At 34.0% G+C, this 25,819-nt stretch overlaps 3 protein-coding genes across 3 annotated transcripts; all 3 read left to right on the top strand.

Annotated features, from left to right (window-relative positions):
- Window positions 1-717: 717 nt before the first annotated feature.
- Window positions 718-3,018, top strand: LOC110904925 (probable aquaporin PIP1-4). Its single transcript, XM_022150790.2, has 3 exons — window positions 718-1,190; window positions 2,156-2,595; window positions 2,704-3,018. Exons 1-3 carry the CDS (start codon window positions 860-862, stop codon window positions 2,794-2,796), a joined length of 864 nt encoding a protein of 287 aa, XP_022006482.1. The 5' UTR covers window positions 718-859; the 3' UTR covers window positions 2,797-3,018.
- Window positions 3,019-4,427: 1,409 nt separating this feature from the next.
- On the top strand, window positions 4,428-7,784 carry LOC110904924 (eukaryotic translation initiation factor 3 subunit F). The gene is made up of 6 exons (XM_022150789.2): window positions 4,428-4,762; window positions 4,917-4,996; window positions 6,202-6,431; window positions 6,518-6,639; window positions 7,344-7,457; window positions 7,539-7,784. The coding sequence occupies exons 1-6, from the start codon at window positions 4,541-4,543 to the stop codon at window positions 7,626-7,628; spliced, it is 858 nt and encodes a 285-aa protein (XP_022006481.1). The 5' UTR covers window positions 4,428-4,540; the 3' UTR covers window positions 7,629-7,784.
- Window positions 7,785-24,408: 16,624 nt separating this feature from the next.
- Window positions 24,409-25,404, top strand: LOC110906266 (WUSCHEL-related homeobox 5). Its single transcript, XM_022151452.2, has 2 exons — window positions 24,409-24,837; window positions 24,957-25,404. The coding sequence occupies exons 1-2, from the start codon at window positions 24,435-24,437 to the stop codon at window positions 25,184-25,186; spliced, it is 633 nt and encodes a 210-aa protein (XP_022007144.1). The 5' UTR covers window positions 24,409-24,434; the 3' UTR covers window positions 25,187-25,404.
- The last annotated feature ends 415 nt before the right edge of the window (window positions 25,405-25,819 follow it).

Below are 25,819 nucleotides of genomic sequence, written 5' to 3'. Positions count from 1 at the left end.
TGGATCTTAGACCTAATATTATCAATATGCGTCTCTAATTATTTTATTAATATATAAATAAATATATACTAAAAAATAATTCTACCCAATCGAGTCGAACCGAACTGAGCGGACCTTTGCTCATGCTCGGTTCGTTTCAAACCGAACCGATCCGAACCGAGTGTCTTTTTTCAATCGAGCAGAATCAAACGAGCAAATTCCGAACATTTTTCGATCGAGCATCGAACGAGTCTCGAGCGTCGAGCAATTTAAACAGCCCTACTCTCAATTGATTGTTTTGTTATAATATCAACATTTGGTCTCCTACTGCCATGCGCCCATGCTTATGAGAGACTATCAAGAAGAAGGGAAACAAAATAGCTAGAAACATCTTAGCAAACACTTAATAATCACCCGATTGGGAGATACATCTAGGCAACTCTATTTTATAGGGAAATCGTATCAGCTTGTTATCAAACTAATAACAAAAAAATAGTAAAAATAAAAAAAATTGCATATTAAGAAAATTGAATAACCTCATCCAAATAACAGGTGGGCCGGTGTGAGTCACATATCACACAGTCTAAGTTGTCTAAATGTCTAATATTCACCTTTCAACACGTGTGTGGCCAATATTGCACCAGCTATAAACATTCCATTTTTATGGAGAGGTTAGCCGACCAAACCGACGTCGTTGTCACCTTGCGGTAATAGACGACTTCACTTCCATTATTATGGACTGGACGGTGATACAATACAATACAAACATATTTATCTCACCATATATACCCCACCACTTCCACCTATATATAACCACCACACTCCCACCACAACCACCACACTCACCACCACCTATTAAACATAAACTTGATATATAATAATGGAGGGAAAGGAAGAGGATGTTAGATTGGGCGCAAACAAGTTCCGGGAAAGACAACCAATCGGGACCGCGGCGCAAGTCCCGGATAAGGACTACGAAGAACCTCCGCCGGCTCCGTTGTTTGAGCCGTCGGAGCTGTCTTCGTGGTCTTTTTATAGAGCTGGGATTGCTGAGTTTATTGCTACGTTTTTGTTTTTATACGTTTCGGTTTTGACGGTTATGGGAGTGGTTAAGTCGCCCACGAAATGTGGGACCGTTGGTATCCAAGGCATTGCATGGGCGTTTGGGGGAATGATCTTCGCACTCGTATATTGCACTGCCGGGATCTCTGGTATTATAATCCACCATTAACACATTTTGGTCTTTTAATATTATGTCTTTTAGTTAACATTACACCATGTGTAGTGGTTTTGGTGAATAATGCCCTTACCTTAGGGCGTTTTCCGCCACGTGTCAGTACAGTCAGCAAGGGGCATTATTGAGCGTTTTTCTAAAATGGGTGTCGTGAGGATATGGACATTATGTTAAAGGGTACAAAAAATTAAATAAAAAACCAATAAAAAACACATATTGGATTAAAAAAAAAAAGGAAGAGTTAATGCTATTGGCCAAACACAATCCTCGAGAGCGTGATTTAAATCACGCCAAGTGAATTTTTTTACCAAAAAACGCTGAATAACGCCCAAGGGGCGGGTGCCGGGCGTGATTTAGAGGAGAAAACGCCCAAATATAGCCCAGTACGGATGGTCTTACAAATTAAGAATTTAAAAAGTTAGAATAGGAAATTGTGAAATAAGAAAAGCACAGAAAAGAATCTTTAGCTTCACACGTGTTGTAACAAGTTAGTTATTTAGTAGTTATAGATTGATTTTTTGAACGACAAATTTTACTCTCTTTACTTTACACCAAATATTCTAAAATACACCCCTTGCTTAAGTTTGAGCGCCTGAGACCTCCCCTTAAAAGGCATGTGCCTCTACCAAGCGGAGTACTCCATGGCGCTATAGATTATTTGATTTTCTTGTTTTTTAGTTAAGAGATTGTTTTAGCTAATCAAAAGTATCGTAAAAGGTTTCTATATGGCACAACAGATTTCTATGTGGCGCTCCAATATTGAAATCTGTTGCGCCAAAAGACACGTATTAAACTCTGGTTGATTGTATATTTTTATAAGTTAAGGCTCTTTTGTCAAATTTATTGGTTAACACAATCATTTTGTTGATTTTCCCTGTATTAATTTTTGTTAATAGTGTTTGATTAATAGGTGTAATTTCCTAATCAATTGATTAATTTTAGGTGGACATATTAATCCGGCGGTGACATTTGGGTTGTTTCTTGCAAGAAAGTTGTCATTGACACGAGCCCTTTACTACATGGTGATGCAATGTCTTGGTGCGATCTGTGGCGCTGGTGTCGTTAGAGGTTTCGAAGGCGGCAACCAATACAAACTAAATGGCGGTGGAGCCAACACGATCGCCCACGGTTACACAAAAGGCGACGGGCTTGGTGCTGAAATCGTTGGCACATTTGTTCTCGTTTACACCGTCTTCTCAGCCACTGACGCCAAACGTAGCGCACGCGACTCTCACGTTCCAATCTTGGCTCCTTTGCCAATTGGATTTGCAGTGTTTCTAGTGCACTTGGCCACTATTCCGATCACCGGAACCGGAATTAATCCAGCAAGGAGTTTGGGAGCTGCCATTATTTACAACAAGGACCACGCATGGGATGATCACGTAAGCCCCTTATAATAAAATCTTTAACATACAAATTCATATGAATTTGGTTCTAATATAAGTTTTGATTTTTTTTTTAATTTTTTTTTTTTTTGTTTATGTGGACAGTGGGTGTTCTGGGTAGGACCATTCATTGGGGCAGCATTAGCAGCACTTTACCATCAAGTCGTGATCAGAGCCATCCCATTTAAGAACAAATGAAGAAGAGGACTCTTTTGTTTGTAACTTAATGTTTGTATGTATTGCTCTTAGGTAGTGTTTTCTTTCTTTTTTTTTTCTTTTTTTTTTTTTTTTTGGCTTTGTAATAAACCTATCCCATTTGAAGTGGATGGATAGTGTGTTTGGACCCTCATATAATGGGCTTATCTTGTATTGTTGCAACTTATTATTCTCTGCACAATCAAATCAATTGGTTTCTCCAAACATGTTGTCAAGTCAAGGTATTAATTTTCATATTTTTTAGAGTAAATTACTTTTTTTTTATAGTTGGCAAATGAAAAGAAGATTAAAGTAAAATCAAGAAAAATATAAGATCAGAACTGAATGATCTTACATTAAATGTAAGGGTGTTAAACACGTCATGTTTGCGCGTTGACGAGTTTAATCAGGCACAAACCCAAACTGAAGATCTTGTCAGACATATGGACCAAAGAACGACATGAATATTCCTAGATTGACCCAAACATGACCTATTTAGTGAGGAAGTTTTTTTTTCGCATATTAACACTCGATATAAACCAGTTACACAATAATTCAAACAAATAAACCAACAAACCCAAGTTTCTAATATATTATTTTATTTTATCCTTTTAATTTGTTAACAACAAGGTCACGCTATTACTTAAATAGTTAAATTCGTTTATGTTCATGTAAAAGGTTAAAACCATACCACTAATAAAGTGTAAAAAAATAGAAATACTATTTAAATTACTAACATATATTTTGGGTTATAGGTTTTATAGGCTTATATCCTTACTTTAAAACGGTCCATCTACAAATTTACATATATAGTACTTTTCTAGAAAACATACCGTTAACACGCTAAGAAGAGGAAAAACAAGTGTTTTTCAAATCACTAAATGTGTCAAATTGAACATATCGTGCTATTTGGACAATAAGTTCAGAAGTGATCGGTGGAGTTGGGTCTATACTAAAGATTCTTTCATGACTTGTTATTCATAGTAAAGTTTTAAATTTTAATAATGTGACTCACAAGACAAAGTATAACATATATGAGTTCACTTGTAAATAAATCAATTGAAATGTTCAACACAATAAGCTAGGGTTAGTTTTATATAATTTACAATCTCATATTCTCTTCCAACTTGTAGCATTATAATCGGGAGAGTTAAATGCCATTTTAGTCCTTGTAGTTTGGGCTATTTTGCCAGTTTAGTTCAAAGGTTTTATTTTTCACCTGTGGGTTCAAAAAGGTTTCACAGTTGCCATGTTAGTCCACTGGGTTAACTTCACCCATTTTTTCTGTTAACGAGAAGGGCAATTCGACCATTTATACGGCCGAATTGCCCTTCTAGTTAACAAAATTATAAATAAAATGATCGAATTGCCCTTATTGTTAAAAGAAAAAATAGATGAAGTTAACCCAGTGGACTAAAGTGGCAATGGTGAAACTTTTTTGGACCCACAAGTGAAAAATGAAACCTTCGGACTAAACGGAAAAATGACCCAAACCATAGGGACTAAAATGGCATTTAACTCTAATGGGCTGTTAATGGGCCTAAGATGACCCTCACTTAATAACATACTTATTTTCTATATTGTGGGCTGTTATTTGGGCCTTAGTTAGGATAAGATAACCAGATCTAGTTACCCACCATCTTTCAGTTTCCGATCAAAAACCCTAGCTTCATCTGCGTCTCTGTTTACCCTCCGGCACTTCAAATCTCAGTTTTCCGATCAATTAACAGTCGGAAACTCAGTAATCATGGCGTCGGCGGATCAAACAGTGCTGCAGTTCTTTCCATTGTCAACTAGCCTGTCAGCCAAAGTTCACCCTCTCGTTATCTTCAACATTTGTGATTGTTTTGTGCGACGACCCGACCAGGCTGAAAGAGTCATCGGAACGCTTCTTGGATCCGTTCTTCCAGACGGAACCGTTGATATCCGTAATTCGTATGTTGTTCCCCACAACGAATCATCTGACCAGGTTATTGTTAAATTATAGTCATTATAGTGATAGTAATGATTAGGTTTTGTTGAACTAAAGAATTCGGTAGACTTATTGTTTATGTTTATAACAATATAGAGGTGGAAGGTTTTAATTAACTTTTTATGTGACATTTTCTTGTTTGTTTTTCAAGGTTGCTTTGGATATAGATTATCATCACAATATGTTGTCATCTCACCAGAAGGTGAACCCAAAAGAAGTTATTGTTGGATGGTAATTTCTCATCAAACATGTTAACTGTAGAGGACCTTGTTATTTCCTTCATGCTTGTGAGTTGTGAGTGTAGCTTACTGTAGAGGACATAATGAAATTTGATATAGCTAGTTCAACATGTTTATTTTGTAGCCTTTCATTAGCTAAAAGAGTAAATTACAAAAATCATCCTTTATGCATGTCACTTATTGCAAATTGTGTCTTTGTCTTCAATAATTACAGAAAACGTACTCGATGTTTGCAAACCCTTGCAAGTTATGTCCTTTAGCCCTAACTCAGTTAATTTTTGTGGTTAAATCTGACCAAATGGACCCCACATGAGAGTAAAATGACCAAAATACCCTCATGTGGGGTCCATTTTGTCAGATTTAACCACAAAAAATTAACTGTGTTAGGGCTAAATGACATAACTTGCAAGGGTTTGCAAACATCAAGTACGTTTTTTGTAATTATTGAAGACAAAGGACACAATTTGCAATAAGTGACATACATAAAGGACGATTTTTGTAATTTACTCTAGTTAAAATTATGATTATTTTGTGACCATTCACCTGCCTGAAATACATCCTACATTGTGTGTATGCTATTCAAGGCCATGCTGGTTTACATTAGAACTAGAAGCACAATTTAGACTTGGATCCTCCTAACATGGCTTTTCATGGTTAGGTTGCAACCATAGGCTTAAATTTGCTTTGAAAAAGCAGCAAGAGTATGTATGATGAAGGTTCATTTAGGTGGTTGGCTTCAAAATAATCATATATGTTAAGGAATTATGGCAATCAAGGAGCCACATTTTACATTTTTGAATTATCAAATACTTGGTTTTAAAAAACCGAGAAGCACACATACGCAACAAGGTCTAAAATCGAAGTGCCAAGCGCAAAAGCGCACTGCTTTTCGTACCCGAGGCGCAAATAGTGTTATAATTTTATTTAGATATTTCCTCTAGGTTTCTAGCATCATTTACCCAATATTTAGACACATGTAAGCTTTATATATGGTTTAACTGATACTGTGAGGTATAGATGATAGAGGATTTTCTTTTGCCTTTTTTACATTTCAGCACATTGTGATTTGTGCAAGTAAATATACCATGTGTAGGTGGAGACGGATCATAAGTTTGTTTAGCATCATTATTGTAAATACCACCCAAACTTCTTTTTAAATTCAAAACTGTTGATAATACCATTACAAACCTGCTTTAGGTTTTCAACTGGATTCGGTGTGACGGGTGGCAGTGCTCTTATTCACGAGTTCTATTCTAGAGAAGTTGCAAACCCTGTTCATTTGACGGTTGACACCGGTTTCACAAACGGGGAAGCCTCTATCAAAGCTTTTGTCTCTATTAACTTATCTTTGGGTGATCAGCAACTCGCTGCTCAGTTTCAAGAAATTCCACTCGATCTGCGTATGGTTGAAGCTGAGCGTATTGGATGTACGTCTTATAACACGCCCTTGATGATTTAATTAAATATATTGATGTTTATACTAATATATCATATATATGATTCATGATTGTAGTTGACGTTCTGAAGACCACAGCGGTTGACAAACTTCCGACTGATATGGAAGGAATGGAAGCCACAATGGAACGATTGCTAGCACTAATAGACGATACCTACAAATACGTTGATGATGTTGTGGTGAGATTGGTTTTATGCTAGTATATCATTTCAAGCATTTTTGTATCTAATTTAGGGCCGCAAACGAACTAAGCTTTCAGCGTACAGTTTGTGAACCGTTCGGTGGGAAGTTTGTTTCTGTTCGTTCGTTTAGTAAATGAACAAACACGAGCTAGAAATTCTGATCGTGTAGTTAAATAAACAAACATGAATTAGAAATTCCGATCGTTTAGTTAAATAAACGAACACAAATAGTGGCCGCGTTCGTTCGTGTATGTTCTTGAACGTTCCGTAACCTGTTCGTTTATGCTCGGTTGCGTTCGACAGTTTGTTTTTATTATTTTATTTATTTAAATACTTCAAAATTTTCACTAATAAAATATTCAATAAAAATTAGTGCATTGCATATTACATACCTTTTAATATATGTTCGTTTCTGTCATAACATTTGTTTGTGTTCATGAACGCCAGTTTGAGTTCGTTTATGTTCATGACATTTGTTTGCGTTCGTTTGTCTTCTTTACCTAAAATTAACGAATGAACACGAACACGTTCATTTTCTTAACGAACATACATGATCAGAAAATCTCATTCGGTAAGTGTTCATGAACAGTTTGTGAACACCATTATTTCCTTAACAAACGAACACAAACAAGGCCTTGTTCGTGTTCATTCGTTTCATTTGCAGCCCTAATCTAATGAAATATAAAATTTCATTTTTCCAGGAAGGGCGTGTTGCACCAGATAACACCATTGGAAGATTTATATCAGAAACCGTATCCTCCATTCCGAAGATATCTCCGTCAGCTTTCGATAAGCTTGTAAACGATAATCTACAGGTAAGTAAAGATCTACTTACACACACGCTAGTATTTTCATTTGGTGTTGATGTTATTTATTTATTTTTTGTTATTATGTAGGACCAATTGCTGTTATTATACTTATCAAGCATTACAAGGACACAACTCAGTTTAGCAGAGAAATTGAACACAGCTGCCCAGATCCTGTAAACCGAATCTTATGTTTTATTTTCTGCTGAGAAAGGTTAATTTTTTCAATTGTTGATGCAAGAATTTGTGAATTTTGCGAGGTTGGTTTTGTTAGGAAACGTTTGTAACATGGTTTTGGACGTGTAATAGCTGCAGATTATTTTCTGCTTTAACTGATATTAATGGTAATGGATGATACTACATTAAGGCTTAGTTTCAATAAGTTGTCTTCTCATGTTATTTTTTTCTGAGAAAATTATCAATGCATCCATTTTTTGATCTACTGTACATCTATTAGCCATGTTTGAGAGTATATCCAAACATGGAATTGTTTATTAGACAATGACTATTGGCTACTTTTTGTGATTTTCTAATTCTCCTCCTCAACATAACCTCAAATTTTAGAAACTTTTTAGCTTTTTATGAATTCCTTCAACCTCGACAAGCTGGGTTAAGTTCACGTTCAGTAGGCCTGTAAACGAACCGAACGAACACGAACATAGTCATGTTTGTGTTTGTTCATTTAACTTTAACCGAACACGAACACGAACATTTAATCGAACACTTTTTTTTTGTTCGTGTTCGTTCATTAAGAAATCAGACATGTTCGTGTTCGTTTATTGTTCGTTCGTTTAAAGCCTAAACGAACAGTTCACGGACACAAACGAACATAACAAAAATTAACTGAACATATTTGAATTAACAAGTCTAATATATTACATCTTATTCGAAAACATATCTAAATAAGGGTTCATAGATATATACTAATTAGTTATATTTATATAACTAGTTATAAAACCTAATAATTATATAAATATAACTATTTATGTATTTATTAAAATTTAAACAAACATATATAAACGAATGTTCACGAACATAAAATAATGTTCATGAACATAAATGAACGAAAACAAGCTGTGTTTATGTTCGTCATTTAATTAAACGAAAACATTTTTTTGTTCGTGTTCGTTCGTTTATTAAATAATCGAACATAAACGAACTTCCCGCCGAACAAGTTCATGAACAGTTCATGAACGTTTGGTTCGTTTACAGGCCTAACGTTCAGGGACTGAATTGGGCTGAACTGGAGTCCTACCCGGTTCCAGACCCGACCTGGAACCGGCTCCTACGCTACCCAACCTGCGGGTACAGATCAATTCCAGACCCGGTTGTAGAAAAAGGAACCGACCCGGAAACACCACTATCTGTTCAAAACCCGGACCTGAACCGGCAAAAACCCCAAAAAAAACCGGCAAAACCGGTAAAAATCCCGAACGTACCCGTAACCGGTTCCTACCCGTTCTTGACTTTGTTGACTAAACCTGGACCCAGTTCCAGGTTCTAAAAAAAGCCTGGTTTGTGCATCTCTAAAGAGTTAACTTCCATTTTGCTCCTTGTGATTTCGTCAGTTTAACGGTTTTGCCCCAATGGTTTAAAAATAGCCATTTTTCTTCCTGAATTTTCTAACTTATCATTATTTTGCTTCCCGTCTCTAACTCCATCCAAACAATCCATTAACTAGAAGCGTATTTTGTTAATTTTATAGATAAAAGCAAGGGCATGTAAGTCTTTTCACCTAACTAAACCTATAACTTGTTTATTTACATGTATATAAGTAATTCTTTTTTGATCCCCCATCTTTCCAATCACTCTTTCTACGGGCCACAACCATCCACCACCACCTGCAACTACCACCTGCCGACCACGACTACCGCGACTTTTAACTAAACGTTTTAATTTAGTTAGAGCCAGGGAGTAAACTACCAAAATACCCCTACTTTTAATTGAACGTTTTAACTGAGTTAGAACCAAGGAGCAAACTGGCGACAAACTCGAAAGATCAGGGTGGAAAATGGCTATTTTTAAACTATCGGAGGAAACCGTTAAAATAACCAAACCACAGGGAACAAAACGAAAGTTAACTCATCTCTCAACTAGACTGGAACTGTTGGGCTGCAATTATGGTCTTGAAACATGGGCTGGGCTGACATTTTCTTAGTTGATCCCAGTAAATGGTTCATATGTACTTACTGCTTGCCTTTCTGTATTCAATAATATGTAAACTGATGATCAGCTTAATAATGCTCGACTTTAAAGGAAGACTCCTTTATTTGGGCGAGGAAGATAGAAATTTAATTAACTTGTTAACTAGATAGATGATAATTGTTTTTTATAGTAAATCTTAATTTTGTTCTTATGGTTTGCTGATTTTAACACTATTAGTTCAATAGTTTAAAAATTGCATTTATCATCCAATAGTTTGCATATTCTAACACTTCTAGTCCACCACTTTATTAGATGGATGTTAGAGTGGTGGACTAGAAGTGTTAAAATATGAAAACTATTGGATGATAAATGCAACTTTTAAACTATTGGACTAATAGTGTTAAAATCAGCAAATCACAGGGACGAAAATTGAAGTTTACTCTTTTTTTTTTATAGCTTCTTGCTTGCCTTTGTTTCTACCCATGTTTATAGAGATTTTGTTGTTAAAAAATTATAATGCTTGATTTTACATTTTTACCGTGCCCCAAGTAAATATTTCTCTATTCAGTATGCATGCCACAACCCTAACTGCTCAATTGACGGGTTTGAGTTTTTTATCGGCTAACTTACACACCCACTAAACATATTTCTAAATCTATACTAATGTCCACCATAACCCTCAACGACATAGGGTGGAAACAATTTTACTACACTCCTTAGTACTGCTAGGCTACAAGCCTTTTGGTATCCGATGGGTTTGGTGCGACCGTAAAGTTTACGTATGCAACAAATGGAAAATCATGATTAGGTTCTAATCAGTTTTTAGCTCAATTAGCATTGGAGGAGAAGTGAAGATTTGGGTTGAGGCCATAGGTGTCAAGTTCAAATCCGATCCCAACCGGATTTTACCGCAGTACGCCTTTGGGTGACAGGTTCTCTCTAAAACTGCAGATGGTGGGTTTAGGCTACTCAGACAACTATTACTTGCTTGGTACGGGTTCGGGCCTAGTAAGATCTCTCCAGCTTTGATCCTTAGGGTATAAGGAGTGGTTAAACACTTTAAAGTGGCAAACCAAAAAACCGACCAATGAGAGCGCGCCATGTCAATTAGGCAAAAGTGTTTAAACTTTGGTGAAAAATGTTGGCAATGGTTTAAACGTTTGGTGGAGTGGTAAACTTTTTAAATAAAAAAAAGGAAAAAAGATGTGATTGGTTGAGATTGGAATGGACCCCACCCCACACCCCTCTCTCTCTCTCCTCTTCTTCCCTTTGCCGCAGCGGTGTTGGCTCACCGATTTCTCACCATTTTCGGCAAACATGAATGTGGCAAAAGATTGGCAATGGTTTGCCAAAGTTTACCGATCGGTAAACTGGCTTTGCCGAAAGCCACTCCCTATCCCCTTAGGGCCACTCGGTCCAGACCAAATATAGCACAGGCCAAGTCATGTCACATCAATCTATAGAAAAAGTGAAAAAAATTGATGAAAATGGAAATGGAAATGGGGATCCCCTCCCATGAATGAAGGGAATGGTGGTCGGGTTAGTGAGGTTGCCATTTAGAAAAGGACGGAAATCAGGGCCGCCTCAATTTCACGCTTGCCTGCCTCTTTCTTACAACTCATTCATTCTACACACTTTATTTTTCTCGGTTTTCTCCATTTATGGATTCAAACAATATATTACCTTCCACTTTTTCACTCTTTTAACACAAATTTTTATTTTCTACTCTCTAACTTTTACTTTATACACAAACCATTCAAAGTCCCATTTTGCATAAAAATATGGTATATGGTATACTATATTATGGGTTAAAAATAAATACAAATTTCGTAAAAATAAGAAGTCGTAAGAAGGACATCAAATAGACTCCGATTGATCTCATTTAAGCGGCACTAGAATCGTCTCATCAAACTCTACGATGTGAGATTTTAGTTTTTGTTTTTAGGGGTTTAGCTTGTAGATTTTATACTTTTTTGTTTACATTATTGCGTCTTTTTATTTATCATTATATCTTTTCTATACTTGCGTCATTGTATTTTTTTGTGACTCGTTGTCTCTTTTTTCTTCGACATTGTGTTACATTTTTCGGCATTGTGTTATATTTTGCTCTACATTGTGTTATATTTTGCGATTTATTATTTCTTTGTACATTTCCCAATTTTAAAAAGCATTTGTACAATAACTTTACCCACTATATTATTACTACTGGTATTATTATTGTTTTATGTACCATATAATGTGTAAAATCCTAGTAATGAAAACACTACAAACTACATACAAAGTGTTTCGCATTCTTAGCTATTGCTTTCATATCTCCAATAAATACGTAAACTTAATTATGATGTTCGCGATAAGATTAGCTATATACGATAAGCCCATGTTATATAGACTTTCATGTGTGGATTAATGGTTGGTTATATGTGGATTAATATTGTTTTACCCAAATCAAAACCGTTAGTTTATTTAACCTCTTTAGTAATTTTTTAAGAGGAGACAAAGACAGAAAGGAACCGCAGCCAACTAAGGTTCCAAATGCTATAGGACAAAATGAACTAATTAAAATATTATTAATTTTGTCTCTATTATCAAAGATGACTATTAAAAATTTATCGTGTATTATTTATTAGATCAAGTGTCCAACATTTTGGGTTTTCAAAAAGGAAAAAAAAAAAGCCAACATCTTAATGTATCACTTCAGTAACACACAAATTTCTTTACTAAGATAATATAATGCACTATATTATAAAATGTGTAGTTATTTTCGCATCCCAAAACTTTCTAAATCAAGTTCACTATTTTTCTATTATCAAAGAGTGTACAGTTGCAAATCAACAGTGATACGAGCATGGGAGTTTAGTTGATATCTAAAGGGGTAACATGGTAAAACATTCGAGCAAAGGAAGCAGGGGCGTAGTATAGTACGGGCGGGAGGGGGCGGCCGACCCTCCAAACTTTTTGCTCAGTAGTGGAGAGGATAGTATGTAGTTTTTGTATACAAATTTTTGGGTATATACGTTTTCGACCCCCGGTCGGAAATCTCAGGCTTTGCCACTGAAAGGAAGGAGTATCGGTTTAGACCAACAAAGAGGATAAGCTAAATGCCTAAACAACAAACCAAGCATCTACTGATAACTAACTAATTAGATAGTGACATACGTAAGAGTATCAGCCCAGAGAGGGGACAACAGGAAAGGTCGCAATCAGTCCATCACCTATCGAAAGATGTAACCTAGGTATAAATATGTATCTAGTAATTACGGTTAGGGGCATGTAATCGTTTATACTCATCTTGTACTATTGGAAGCAGAGGCGGTGATGAGGGTGTGCGACGAGGACCAACGCACAGGGCCCGTGATTTCGAGGGGCACATGTTTTAAAAAAAATCCAATATATATATATATATATATATATATATATATATATATATATATATATATATATATATATATATATATATATATATATATATATATATATATATATATATAGGGTAGGGTTCAAGAATGAACCATATTGTTTTTGTGAACAAAATGAACAAATCTTGTCCATTGATTTAGGAGATCTTGAGATTTATAATAATGACAATTTTCTAATTATTTATGTGTAGAAAATAAATGAAAAGGGTATAAGTGTAAATTGTTAACTAGTTCTCTTTCCAATTAAATATTTAATTACATTCTCTCTCTTCATTTCTCTCACCAATTAACTAATTTACCAATTTAAAAATAAACACAATTACTATTCAGCCAACCTATTTTATACACGTACGTATATCCGTTTTATACACATGCATACATATGTAATTTGAAAAATACATATGTATACTTTGAGTATCCAATACAAGTACACATGTGTATAAACCATTTATTAGTTTTGTTTATGTATATTTTATACACAGTTTCTATTCAGCCAAACTGTTTTATACACATATGTATATCTTTTTTATACACATACATACACATGTAAATTAAAGAGTACATATATGTATAACAACACTATGAATGGAATGTATTGAACAAAAGATGATAAAAAATTTTAAGGAAAAGACACATTATTACATATAACTATCTTCATACTTGATGTCAAATATTCAAACTATTTATACAAAAAGAATTAAAAAGTGAGAATTAATATCTATTGATGATAAACAAATTTAAAAAAAAACAATCTTATTAAAAAGAAACGAGTTTTAGTGTAGTACCAGATGGTGCTTGTATACAGTATGACATTTATCTTTTTTACTAAAAAGAAACAGATGGCAAAATCTTTACAATCTTATTAGTAAACTGAACTGAATTGAAAATCTTATTGATGATTTCTTCATTTTAATTAATTTAAATTTAAATTTATACCCCTTGTATTATAAACTATGTGATAAAAAAATTACGAATGCTATTGATGCGATTTTTTTTTTATATTCTTATTAGAAGAGTAGATCTGGTGTTAAAGATTATTTTACCTTACTTCCCATATTTACTTGAGAGGCCATGGGGACAAAAAAAAAAAAAAAAAATCTTTGTTTTTTTTTCCAAACTCCGCATGCACTACTAATTATTAATAACAGAATCATCATCCAAGGAAGTTGGAAAATGAGAGAATGTAAATATGTTATGAGAAAATGTATAATCTCTACAAAATATGAAACATGTAACTGAAATCAAGAATTAAAACAAAATGATTTAAATAAGAAACATGTAACTGAAACTAAGAATTAAAACAAAATGCATTAAATTTAATTTATGAAAATTAAAGGTAAAATTACAATCCTATCCTTTTAATCAAAAAACAAATAGATGGCTGAGATTAGTTCACTTTGTTCACAAATAAGGATGTTGTTCACTCATGATCCTAACCCTATATATATATATATATATATATATGTTAATTAATAGTATACCCATACCAACCCAAGATAAGCTCATTTACAAAATAAATTTTATGGTTTAGGGTGGAGGGTATAACCCTCGGGGAGTTGTGCGGTGACTTGAGTCACCAATTCGGTGACTATACCTTGTGATTGTGGGTGAGTGTTTGAGTTGGAGAGGGTGAGAATTCGGTGAGTGTTTACTCAAAATGGGTGAGAGAGAGTGAGTGAGAAAATGGTGGGTTCCAACCCCTTTTAACCAATCACAATTTTTTTATTTTTTAACCTACTCAAACACCCTAGGGTGATTGACTATACCCCCTGATTGAGTGTAAAATGGGGAGTAGAATGGGGAATTGACATGGCATAATATTACTGGGTAGGATTTCACTTAAACACCCTAGAGTGATTGACTATACCCTCCACCCTTAGAAGTTAGAGGTTGTTTGTTTACCTCTTAATGAGGTTCTTAATGGTTCAGACCTCTTACTGGCTCAGCACTTAATGGTTCAGACTATTTGTTTCACGAGCAGATGTCTGAATGGTTCAGACATTTGTCTCTGAATGGTTAAGATTTATACAAAGTCTGAATGGTTAAGACCTCTAATCTGAATAGGTTAGACATTTGCCTCTGAACGGTTAAGCATTATACAGGCTCTTAATGGTTCAGACCTCTTACTGGTTCAGCACTTAATGATTCAGACCTCTTACTGGTTCAGCACTTAGCCATTCAGACGTTGCCAAACAGCCCCTTAGTCTATTTGCCATTAAGTTTAGTGAGCCCAAATACCCATTTAATTTAAAATAATAATAAAACATTGAATAACACATTTTTTTAGCTTAAACACTCGACGTCACTGGTCCAAAGCTTAACAATGTGAGATGTTATTATGCCATTAGCAGTTATACAGGGTGAGATCCTTGTGTGTTCTTCTATCTTCATTCTAGTATCTTTTCTTTTTTTTCAATGTCTTTTCCTTTTTCAATATCAGAAAAGATCTAAACAATGCAAAATCAAGAGGTGATCTTTTCCTTTTTCAATATCAGAAAAGATCTAAGCAATGCAAAATTAAGAGGTGTAAGTCAAAGGAAAAAAAGTAAAGCAAACTTTGTTAGGCTTTCATATTTAGCATCAAAAATCAAATACTAGAAATATTTAGTGTGTTTAAAGATTTAATAGTCAAACTCTTAAACGATTAAAGTAAAATGTAGAAAGAGATAAATTTAACATTTAATGTGATGATTGCAGAAGCTGCTAGACGCTGCTAGATGAGTCAACTAGGAGTTGTGAGTACTCGACCTAGGCAGAGAGTACTCAGGGAGTACTCGTACTGTCGTACATGTTAAGTTACAAAGAAATTAGTTTTCGAAATTATATATATATATATATATATATATATGCCAATATCAAAAGTTTGCTAATATTTAGAACAAAATACGCGAATATCTCTTCAGATAGTAAAAATTTTCAAAAATTGATATTCATTCCTGAGCTATTCAGATGGTAAAGTATTTCAAAAATTGATATTCATTCTTGAGAAATGATATCATTCTTTAATACGGTAGATATAGCCTTGTTATGTTTTATTTTTATTTTTAAGTCAAAATCGTACCAGATCCGATTCTAGATAAGGTTGACCGTGTTTGATCGATTCCGAGTAATTAGGCGAAGTTAAATAAAATCGTCTCGACAACTTAATTTGTAACGATTATTCAGAGAGTACTCGGTCTCCGAGACCTTATTTTACAACACTGCTTATTCTATATTTATCAATATTGTTATATGAATTATGATCAAATACAAACTCTTCTTAAAATAAGAAGTGTAGAAAGGCTCCTAAAAAGAAACTCACTACACACAAAAAAAAAAAAAAAACTAAACACTCACCATCACCCAAAAAAACCTATACTTATCAATATATATATTTTTTGCCGGGGAGGGGGGGGGGGTCAGTTTTTGGGTGGTGGTGGGGTGGGGTGTGTGTTTAGGTTTTGGGTGGTGATATAGTGGGTTTAGGTTTTAGGTTATTATAAAGTTTTCTTACACTTATTACAATTAAAAGTATTTATAAAATAATTTAACCCATTGTTATATACATCTGTAGCGGAGAAAAGAAATAAAAGTGACATAATCAAAAGTGATATAAATCTGTAATGGAGAAAAAAAAAAGTTGACATTATAGTTCACAATTGTAACAATAGTTTTTATTAAATAGTTTTTGGTTATGACGTGGATCAATTTAAAAATCAGCCTATCATAATGTTGAATACATGCCAATGAGGTGGTGATTGAGTGGTAAGGTAAGTGACCCAAGTTCGATTCCTACTCTCTCCATTATTTTCTGCGGCACCTGGTGATAATGGGAGACTAGACGAATATGTGGAGATCGCTAGTTCGATCCTTGAACTGAGCGGGTTTTACCTCACCGCACTGTCGTGCCTTCGGGCGAGTGTTCACGGGCTTCGGCCCTAGGTGAGGGTTTTCCCCGGTTCGGAGGCAGTGGCGGATCTAGAAAATCCGCCAAGCCGTAACGTTTTATAAAAAAAAGCGGTAACGAAATCGAAAAAACGTCAAATTTTTCCAAAATTTATACTAATTTTACACTACCGCCGGAACGCCAAGCCGTAGCGGGGTTTCCCCTTGTACCATGCTGGATCCGCCCCTATTCGGAGGCGAGTGTATCCCGATGTGGTGAATTTCACCAGTAGCCCATTTGAAGGATTCGTTGGCCATTAAAAAAAATAATGTTGAATACATAATAAAAATTAAAATGTATGTGTACTAAATTTAATGAATTACAATTACAATTACAATTTACACATGATTTTAGCTTGTCTCCATATTTTTCATAAAAGTTAAGGGCATGGGTGGTCAAGGACATGGTTGGGAATTGGAGTGAGCAAATTGACCCTTTCACTTGTTCCAACAATTACACTCCGACCACATAAGTTAAACAACTTAATATTTATTTATTTAATACCCCACACTTGTTTTTTTTCTTCTTCAAAACTCCTATAAAACATATGAAAGATAATTTATAAATCATCAAAAAGTTTCAACATTAAATCACACATATAAGCTTGAGTTAGTGACGTATGAAGTAATTTAATGATATTTACTTTCTTTCTCTCTACAACTATGTTATTTTTGTGTTTAATTATGTTATAGACTCATTAAAAATAATGTAATATTTATGTCTTTAATGATCATGTCCATTCTATTCTATCAACTTAAAATGAGAAATTATTTGTCAATTTAACAATCAACATTTATCTATACAAGACAACTTAATTACATCTAACGATATTTTAAGTTAATTTTTACTTTGGTAAACAAAACTTATGGAGATGGTTAATACTCATACTCTTACGTGGTTTATGTATTTGTCTTATATGCATTGTAAATTTATACTTTACAATAAAATATGACACATACATTATAGTACAAATTTTTAATACATAAAAAATATGAGACACCTAAAATAAGACGATATAAATCGGCAATAGTATTCACTTATGGTAACATTATAAGTTAATTGTAAACCTCTTGAGGTTTGTTAACATTATAAGTTAATTGGTGCGAAAGAAAACATATCTAAAATATTGTCTTCATTTGTGCATGATAATTTGTGATAAAAAGACGTGTTATGAAGGGCATAGAAAGGGTGTGGAGGCATCATGCGTGGAACACCACCCCTAGACGTGAAAGGGGTGTGGGGACATTTCATGACGAGAATCAGAGCTGTAGATAAGGATTTAACTTCCTCGACTAAGCCAAAAAAGGCTCTTTGGCCTAACGGATTATATAAACTATTTTTTAAACGACGGAGGGTGGCGGCAGCGGTGGTAACGGTGGTTGTGGCATCGACGGTGGTGGTGGGTGGCAACGGTGAGTGGCGTTGGCGGTGGTGGTGGTTGGTGGCGGTGGTGGGTGGCAATGGTGGCGGGTGGTGGCGACGGCGGTGGTGGCTGTCAGGGTGGCGGCGGAGGCGGTGACGAGTTGCAGGTGGAGGCGCCGATGGCGTCGGTGGTGGGTGGTGGTTGTGGTGTTAATGAATGGTACAAAATGGGATGGAATGAAAAAAACATGGAGGGTGGATGAATGATTTTGAGGAAATGAAATGTCTTGTAAAATTGGTGATTCCATTATATTGACCAACCAAACATCATTTTCTTCATTTCCACGTAATGATCCATTCCATTCTATTTCATTTTTCATTCCTGGATATCAAACACCTATCTAGATTATTGTATATCATGAATATATTAAGTCAACTTGTGTAAGAGTAAATTTGACTATGTGACATACTTATTAGTAAGTTAATGATATATTATCAAGTTTGTAATATTATTATTTGATCATGCAGATATTTTATAAATTTGTAATGCCCATGCACACAAAAGCCGATGAGGGAATCAATGTCCGTGTATACAATTGATAATTTCCAAAACTTTGTCAACTGCAAATTTGTTTATTATTTAACATGTACGTTACTTCATTTTGTCAAATTTGATGTTATATGCAAAATTCATTGATGGTCCTTTGTTGTTGTATATTACCAATTTCATCTATTTTTATTCATAAGAAACATAGTTTTGTTAGATAACATACTTTGAAGCTTTCATAAATTGTAAATTGTTACAAAGTTTGTAGAAATAAAAATATCGGACACATACGTCGTATTTTGGGTTCGGGTGTTAAAAAATATCCACGGAGATAAGTTAGATGAAACTGGTATGACTTCTAGCATTACAGGCACAAAGATTTAGCCTAAGATTGTCAGAGTTATTCATGATTTACATAGTCATGACATTATTCCTTTGTCTTCAATTAGAAGAAAGTTGGTGATGGTAGTAATACGTCTTTTTGGAAGGAGGTTTGGCTGGGAGACGATATTTATGTTCTCGATTTCATAGACTGTTTTATTTGGAGAATAATATAGATGCTACCATAAGTGTTCGAGTGAATCTGTTAGGATTAGAGAAGGGTGCCAAGGGACGATTTGGAATCCATTTAGCTTATTTAACTTTGGCTCTAGAGGATATAACCCTTTCTGATTCGAAAGATAAGTGGGTGTGGGATTTTAATCTAGAAAACCAATTTCGGGTAAAATCAGTTAAAAAATACATTGATCATGTTACTTTTCTAAATGGAATCATGTTACGAGGTGGAATAAATATGTTCCAAAAAAAATGAATATTCATGTGTGGGGATCGTTGTTAAATCGTCTTTCAACAAGACTCACTTTAGGCAAGGGGGTTGTAACTTGTAAGTCCGAGAAGCTAGGGCTATCCCCAAGGACTTGGTCCGGATCAGTTATGGTGGATCCTTCCCCCATGACCATTAAGGTTAAATAAATAAAAAATATTTGGTTAAAATTTAAACCCCGCGCTTATTCAAACCATTTCACTTTCAACTCAGCCTACAAATTCTCATTTCAAACCATTTCATTCTCAACTTAACACACCCACTATCATCTTAAATCATTTTACTCTCAACATCATCTCAAATATAGGTTGAGGTTATTCATTTTTTATTATGAACGCCTTGCAAACCCTATGCCTCACATTGATAAATCAGTGAGATGGACCAACAAAGAGTGGAATTGGCCATTCATGCATGCCTTTAGCCAACTACTTGTGAAAGACGTGTACGTCCCCCAATTCAGAGGACGAGTGCATCACTGACCCTAGAGAGGACTACACGCCTAATTCAGAGGACGTGTAAGATATTGACCTTGTAGGACGTATGAGGAACTATGACCGATGGGAAGACGGACACTCAACTAGTTCAGATTGCTCTTTTGATTCAATCAACCATCTTTAAATATGTTTAATATTATGAGTTTTATTTTATTATTTGTTGTATGTTTTTCTATTTTTTTATTTTATGTATATTTTATATTTAATGAATTTTAAATTTTATTATATGTAGGTTTTTACTAATATCCAATGTTTATTTTGATGTGTTAGTTGAAGGTGGAGTTTTGTAGATTCTAACGCTGTGGATAACTTTGTTATCAACGTACTATTATATTGTAATCGTTGTAAAAAATAAATTATCCCGGGTCAATTGCATCATATTTCATACGACCTTCGGATCGAGAGCATGCGGATGCTCCCAGAACTCATATATTGATTCGGGTCCTTATTTTAGTATATATTAATTTACGTAAGAAACATGCATGGATCCACGAGATTAACATTATAGTCTTAAATTTTTATCAATCTACTTCAAAATTTCAATTAAGATCAATGAAGGTGGTAGCATATGTAAAACCATACAAATATAATTAGATATGTATTGAACAAATGTTACCATCACATTTTTATTACTTAAAAAGTTAAAATTATTCTTGGTCACCTCAGATTATTGTGGAGCAAGAATGAGCACAATGTCTTGCATCATACCTATGATACTCGTTAGCGGATAAAACATATATTCTATAGATGACTCTGTATAAGGAAAATATGATTTGTGAATCTGGTTAACTTGTTTAAAACTTCATGAAATGGTCTTACTCAAACTGCTAGTATTACTAAACGTCACGTCATCCTTAAAAAATGTCGCTCACAACAAGAGCACCCTACATATACCCTATGGATCAAGCACTCTAGCTTTCGTGATCAATCTCGACAACCCCAAGTAATAACAATAACCAAAGATGAGACGATTAAAATTGAGACACAACCATAAGGAATGCTCAACTTTGTGTGAATAAAAGCTAGAAAAGATTATCAATCATAGGGAGCCGAAAATGAAACTAAGGCCTACCAACCTGTTATATTCTTTAGACAATGGAAAATTCCAAAAGCCACCATAGCGTTGCTTGTAATCATGTTCTCAATAATAAAAAGTCTTTTGGATATCATAATTAAATCAAAGTTCACTAACACTTTTTATTAAGGTCCATTCTTGCCTAGTCAAAACAAAAACATCAAACCAAAACTTAATCAGAATCAGAAATAGAAAATATACCACATAATGAACATATAAGGATTTATACAAATTATAAAACATACACATAAAGAAAAGATATCGTGCTTGTTTCTTTTTACACATTTATTTTTATTTTATAAAACATGTTTATCTAAAAGTAAAAAAATCAAATGCATTACGTTCCCTTTTCCCTTTTTCTTTCTTTTATTTTCTTGATACGGTAAAAATAATTACAAGCATGCGTATTGTTTATACACATGGGGTTTGATGCATTTTATATATTATTTCTATAATAATTAAATGTTATTTATCTTGCATTGTGCAAAAAGAGATAGATGTTAAGTGCTTATCCTTCTTTTCTTGATAAGCGTCTAATACTTGGTTCATGTTTTTAAGAGGTCATTTTATTATTGTTATAAAGAAATATATTATATAACCAAGTTTTTTTTTTCTTTTTTTCTTTTTGGTTACTCCATTAACTAAAAAAATCACTCTTTAAGTATCTACATGTTTAATATACACTTGAAAATTTGATGTTCAACACCAACTTTTTGAAGATGGTCAAATATCTACAACTCTAGGATGTGTGCAAGACCTTCTTTTGATTTGAACTTTTCCCATTTTCGAAACCTCAAAATGCTAGTGAAAAGAGACAAATCATATGTTACAAAAAATGTTTGGTCAAATGTGTTTCCTCAACCTTCCAACAACCAATATGCAAAGTGATCTCCGTTGAAGTTCCCTAAAATAAAGCAACTCACTTTACCAAACAAAAGACAAATGCCATATGCCACCATAAAAGCCAATTTTAGTTTCTTTCTTCTTTGGCTTCATCAACCCTTTATACATCTTCCACTAGATTTGGGTTTTTAACAACTATTACAACTTTTATATAAATTACAAAATACTTTACATGTTTGAGGAATATTATAAGTTTAGTCAAATATTATATTATTTATAAACGAAAAAGGTAATAACATTTTTTTGTTGATTAAGAACTTGTTAAGAAAAATTCACGGGGTAACAACAATACTCTCTTATATGGCGGGAGCACTTAAAGCGCGACTTACGCTAGCTATGTGGTTTTCTAAGGGGTTAAATTTGACTAATGGCATTATAGTTGACATGCATGTGAAAGAAACATTCAATCATGGGTTGTATATATGTACAAGATGTATGACTGTTCCGAGTGAGTTTCTCTGCTTTTTCACGTCAATTTCAGAAAATAAAAATGATTATAACAATATATACCCGAGTCTATCCATAATGGGCTAATGCCCACGTATACTTGGACAATTGTGAGGCGTTATTGGCGTGATACACCGCTCCATCTCCGACGTTAAAGGCATGAAAGCTTTAGGGCGTTAGGGCACTAACGTCGGATATCTCTGCAACTCACAAACCTTCAACCTTCACTACCAAATGATCACATGCCAACTCAAATGTTTTTTTATTGTTTTTAATTTATTCGATTTAACTAATATTTTAATGAAAGATAAATAGTTAGTTAAACCATTACATACAAAAAAAAAAAAGTAAGATATAACAGCCACATATATTGACATAACAGTTAAAAATAAAACAATTATACATGTTCTAATGGTCACAATCAAGTAAAAACGAAATAAAATACAATACCACAATTTTCAATAAAATAGGAAAAACTAAACTGAGGAGGGATGAGGGAACACTGATCACAACCGTCCAACTCAAAGCAGACAATTTAATCTTTGACTTTCAGTCACTGGCATTAACCATTTCCAATGTGTCTACTTTCCCATCAAATGTATATAATTCATTAAACACAACATATTATAATTCATTAAACATAACATATTGTTAAAAAACTATAATTCATATATCTTTATATTGTATACATCTCTGTCGAATATCTTCCAAATGTGAACAAATTGACGAAAGGTAACCCAATCTTAGCTTTTAGTATCGTTAACACATGTAACAAAGGGTGGAATATATTTAATGTCAACGTTCTATCCAACTTTTATATATATATATATATATATATATATATATATATATATATATATATATATATATATATAAGACAAACAAAAACTATATTGTTAATGTAATAATACATATTGTTTTTCATTTTCATACGCTTACAAGTATTTAAATGTAAACCTTCAAGAGGTGACGTAATCATAAAAAAATGATAATCCTACTTCCAAGTTTCAACTAGTTTATGTCATAACCTTTTGAAATTCATGTGTCTAGTTCAAGATATGATTTACCTGATCTCACTGGTTAGTTGGATATTGTTGGGGTTTCATGAGTTTTCGGTAATAGGTTCTTGGGACAAAACAAAAATGTTTTGGAATTTTAGTGTATACGACTTGATTTGGTTTTATATGTCTTTTGTGTTTATTCCAATTTCAATATGATTTTTTTTAAAATACGGCCTTATGCATAAACATTTGTTTGAGAAGGACGTATACGATTAAAGCATCTATAATGGGAAGTCTAAATACGATAGTCACTTCATCACTTGTTGTTTTGCCAATAACGCCTCGTGGATTTTTTTTCCTCTCTTCTCCCTCCTAAATAATCCATCCTACGCCCTTATCGGTAGTCCAAATTTCAAAACCAATAGACAATGGGTCGCGTTAACTACATGATTAATAGTCCAATCATATCTCTTCTCATATTTTAATCACAGAATATTATCACCAAAAAATGTTTATAAATTATAATAATAATATTATAAAACTTAAAACAACATAAGTGTAACAAATCGTTTTAACTTAACACCTTATAAAAAGGGATTTAGAAAAAAAAAAAAAAAAATGCAGCTTTGTGCATGTCTATCTGTATCAAAGATTACACAAAAAACCAAGCAGAAAAAACATTTGAATTAAATAAAGGGATCAAATCCTCAAAACTCTCCCATCCCTTTCCTAAATTCAAAGCAATATTATTATTATAAACCACACACACACACTACTAAACAAAAACCTTATTTTCCTCCACTTACTTGTATTTCCCAAATATAATAAACCTTAAACTGTACTATATAATGCACCAACACGTACGCTGTATCTTTTCAGTTCAGAAACAGCAGCTGATCACACACAAAAAGACCCAACGTTTCAGAAATCTAAATATGGATGAGGGAATGTCAGGTTTTGGTCTCAAACCTAGCCGCAGTACTTCTACTGGTGCCGCCGGTAGTAAGTGTGGTCGGTGGAACCCTACTAATGAACAAGTCAAAGTGTTGACTGACTTGTTTAGATCCGGTTTAAGAACACCTAGTACTGATCAGATTCAAAAGATATCTTCCCAGTTGAGCTTTTATGGTAAGATTGAGAGCAAGAATGTTTTTTACTGGTTTCAGAACCATAAAGCTAGAGAGAGACAAAAACGTCGTCGTGTTTATGTTGAAAATGATCAGAATGATGTTACTCATGTTACAAAACAACGTAAGTGATTTTATGTTATGTCATGTTATGTTATGTTACGTTATGTTTTTAATTAATGTTTGATGTGACAGCATGACTTATTTATATTTTTTTTTTGTTTTTGTTGTGTTAATGTATAGATTTGGTTGAGGTGTCGGAATCTGGAAGGGTGATAGAAACGTTACAGCTTTTTCCTGTGAACACTCTTGCCTTCTCTGACCAGTCGGAGAAGACAAAAGTGTACACGAATGATCATGAATGCAAAGAGAATACGTCGCCATATACAACAGTCTATACGTGTGGGACGGAAATGGAGAATAATTATCAACAACGACATCCGTCGTTGGATCTACGTCTAAGTTTCATGTGAATCAAGAACAAAGTGATTGTTTTATCATGAATATTAGTTCTTGAACAAACATTAACGTTGAATGATAATGTATGTGTTTTTAAGTTGTGATATGTTCATGTCGATCCTTTGTTTACAACGAAGAACAAGCACTAGTAAGTGATCAAGAACATCTATAATCATATTCGTATGTAAAATGATGCGACTAGTACTAAATGCTAATTTACTTTGTTATGAAAGATTTGACTTTGCAAGATATATTATTTTTCTCTATAAACCGTATCCACGTTTCATGATTAGCATCAAATACAAAGGCTTATAAAAATAAGAAATGTATAAAGGCTCCTAGAAATAAACCCACTTCACAAAAAAAAAAAAAAAAAAAAAAAAAAAACCTAAACACCCACCACCACGGATGCCGTTTTGAGGTTTTTGGGGGGTTTTTTGTTTTGTTTTGTTTTTTTTTTTTTTGCGGGGGGGGGGGGGGGGGGGGGGGGGGGTTAGGTTTTTGGGTGATGGCGGGGTGGGGTGGGGTGGAGGTGGGTGTTTAGGTTTTGGGTGGTGATTTAGTGGGTTTAGGTTTTAGGTTCTTAGACACTTGTTACTCTATAAATCCTTCTTATACTTCTTACAATTAGGAGCCTTTGTAGAATA

This window comes from Helianthus annuus, chromosome 14 (genome assembly GCF_002127325.2).
Source record: "Helianthus annuus cultivar XRQ/B chromosome 14, HanXRQr2.0-SUNRISE, whole genome shotgun sequence".
NCBI classification, from domain to species: Eukaryota; Viridiplantae; Streptophyta; class Magnoliopsida; order Asterales; family Asteraceae; genus Helianthus; species Helianthus annuus.
The sequence above is the reverse complement of the archived record's forward strand: the minus strand, read 5'-3'. Positions and strand labels throughout refer to the sequence as shown.

What these genes read in the sequence shown, in the direction of transcription:
- LOC110904925 (XM_022150790.2), top strand. Translation starts at nt 860, where the DNA reads ATGGAGGGAAAGGAAGAGGATGTTAGATTGGGCGCAAACAAGTTCCGG. An exon ending in TTGCACTGCCGGGATCTCTG is followed by an intron (nt 1,191 to 2,155) that starts GTATTATAATCC and finishes GATTAATTTTAG; the next exon opens with GTGGACATATTAATCCGGCG. An exon ending in ACCACGCATGGGATGATCAC is followed by an intron (nt 2,596 to 2,703) that starts GTAAGCCCCTTA and finishes TTATGTGGACAG; the next exon opens with TGGGTGTTCTGGGTAGGACC.
- LOC110904924 (XM_022150789.2), top strand. Translation starts at nt 4,541, where the DNA reads ATGGCGTCGGCGGATCAAACAGTGCTGCAGTTCTTTCCATTGTCAACT. An exon ending in ACAACGAATCATCTGACCAG is followed by an intron (nt 4,763 to 4,916) that starts GTTATTGTTAAA and finishes TTGTTTTTCAAG; the next exon opens with GTTGCTTTGGATATAGATTA. An exon ending in AATACGTTGATGATGTTGTG is followed by an intron (nt 6,640 to 7,343) that starts GTGAGATTGGTT and finishes TCATTTTTCCAG; the next exon opens with GAAGGGCGTGTTGCACCAGA.
- LOC110906266 (XM_022151452.2), top strand. Translation starts at nt 24,435, where the DNA reads ATGCACCAACACGTACGCTGTATCTTTTCAGTTCAGAAACAGCAGCTG. An exon ending in TACTCATGTTACAAAACAAC is followed by an intron (nt 24,838 to 24,956) that starts GTAAGTGATTTT and finishes GTTAATGTATAG; the next exon opens with ATTTGGTTGAGGTGTCGGAA.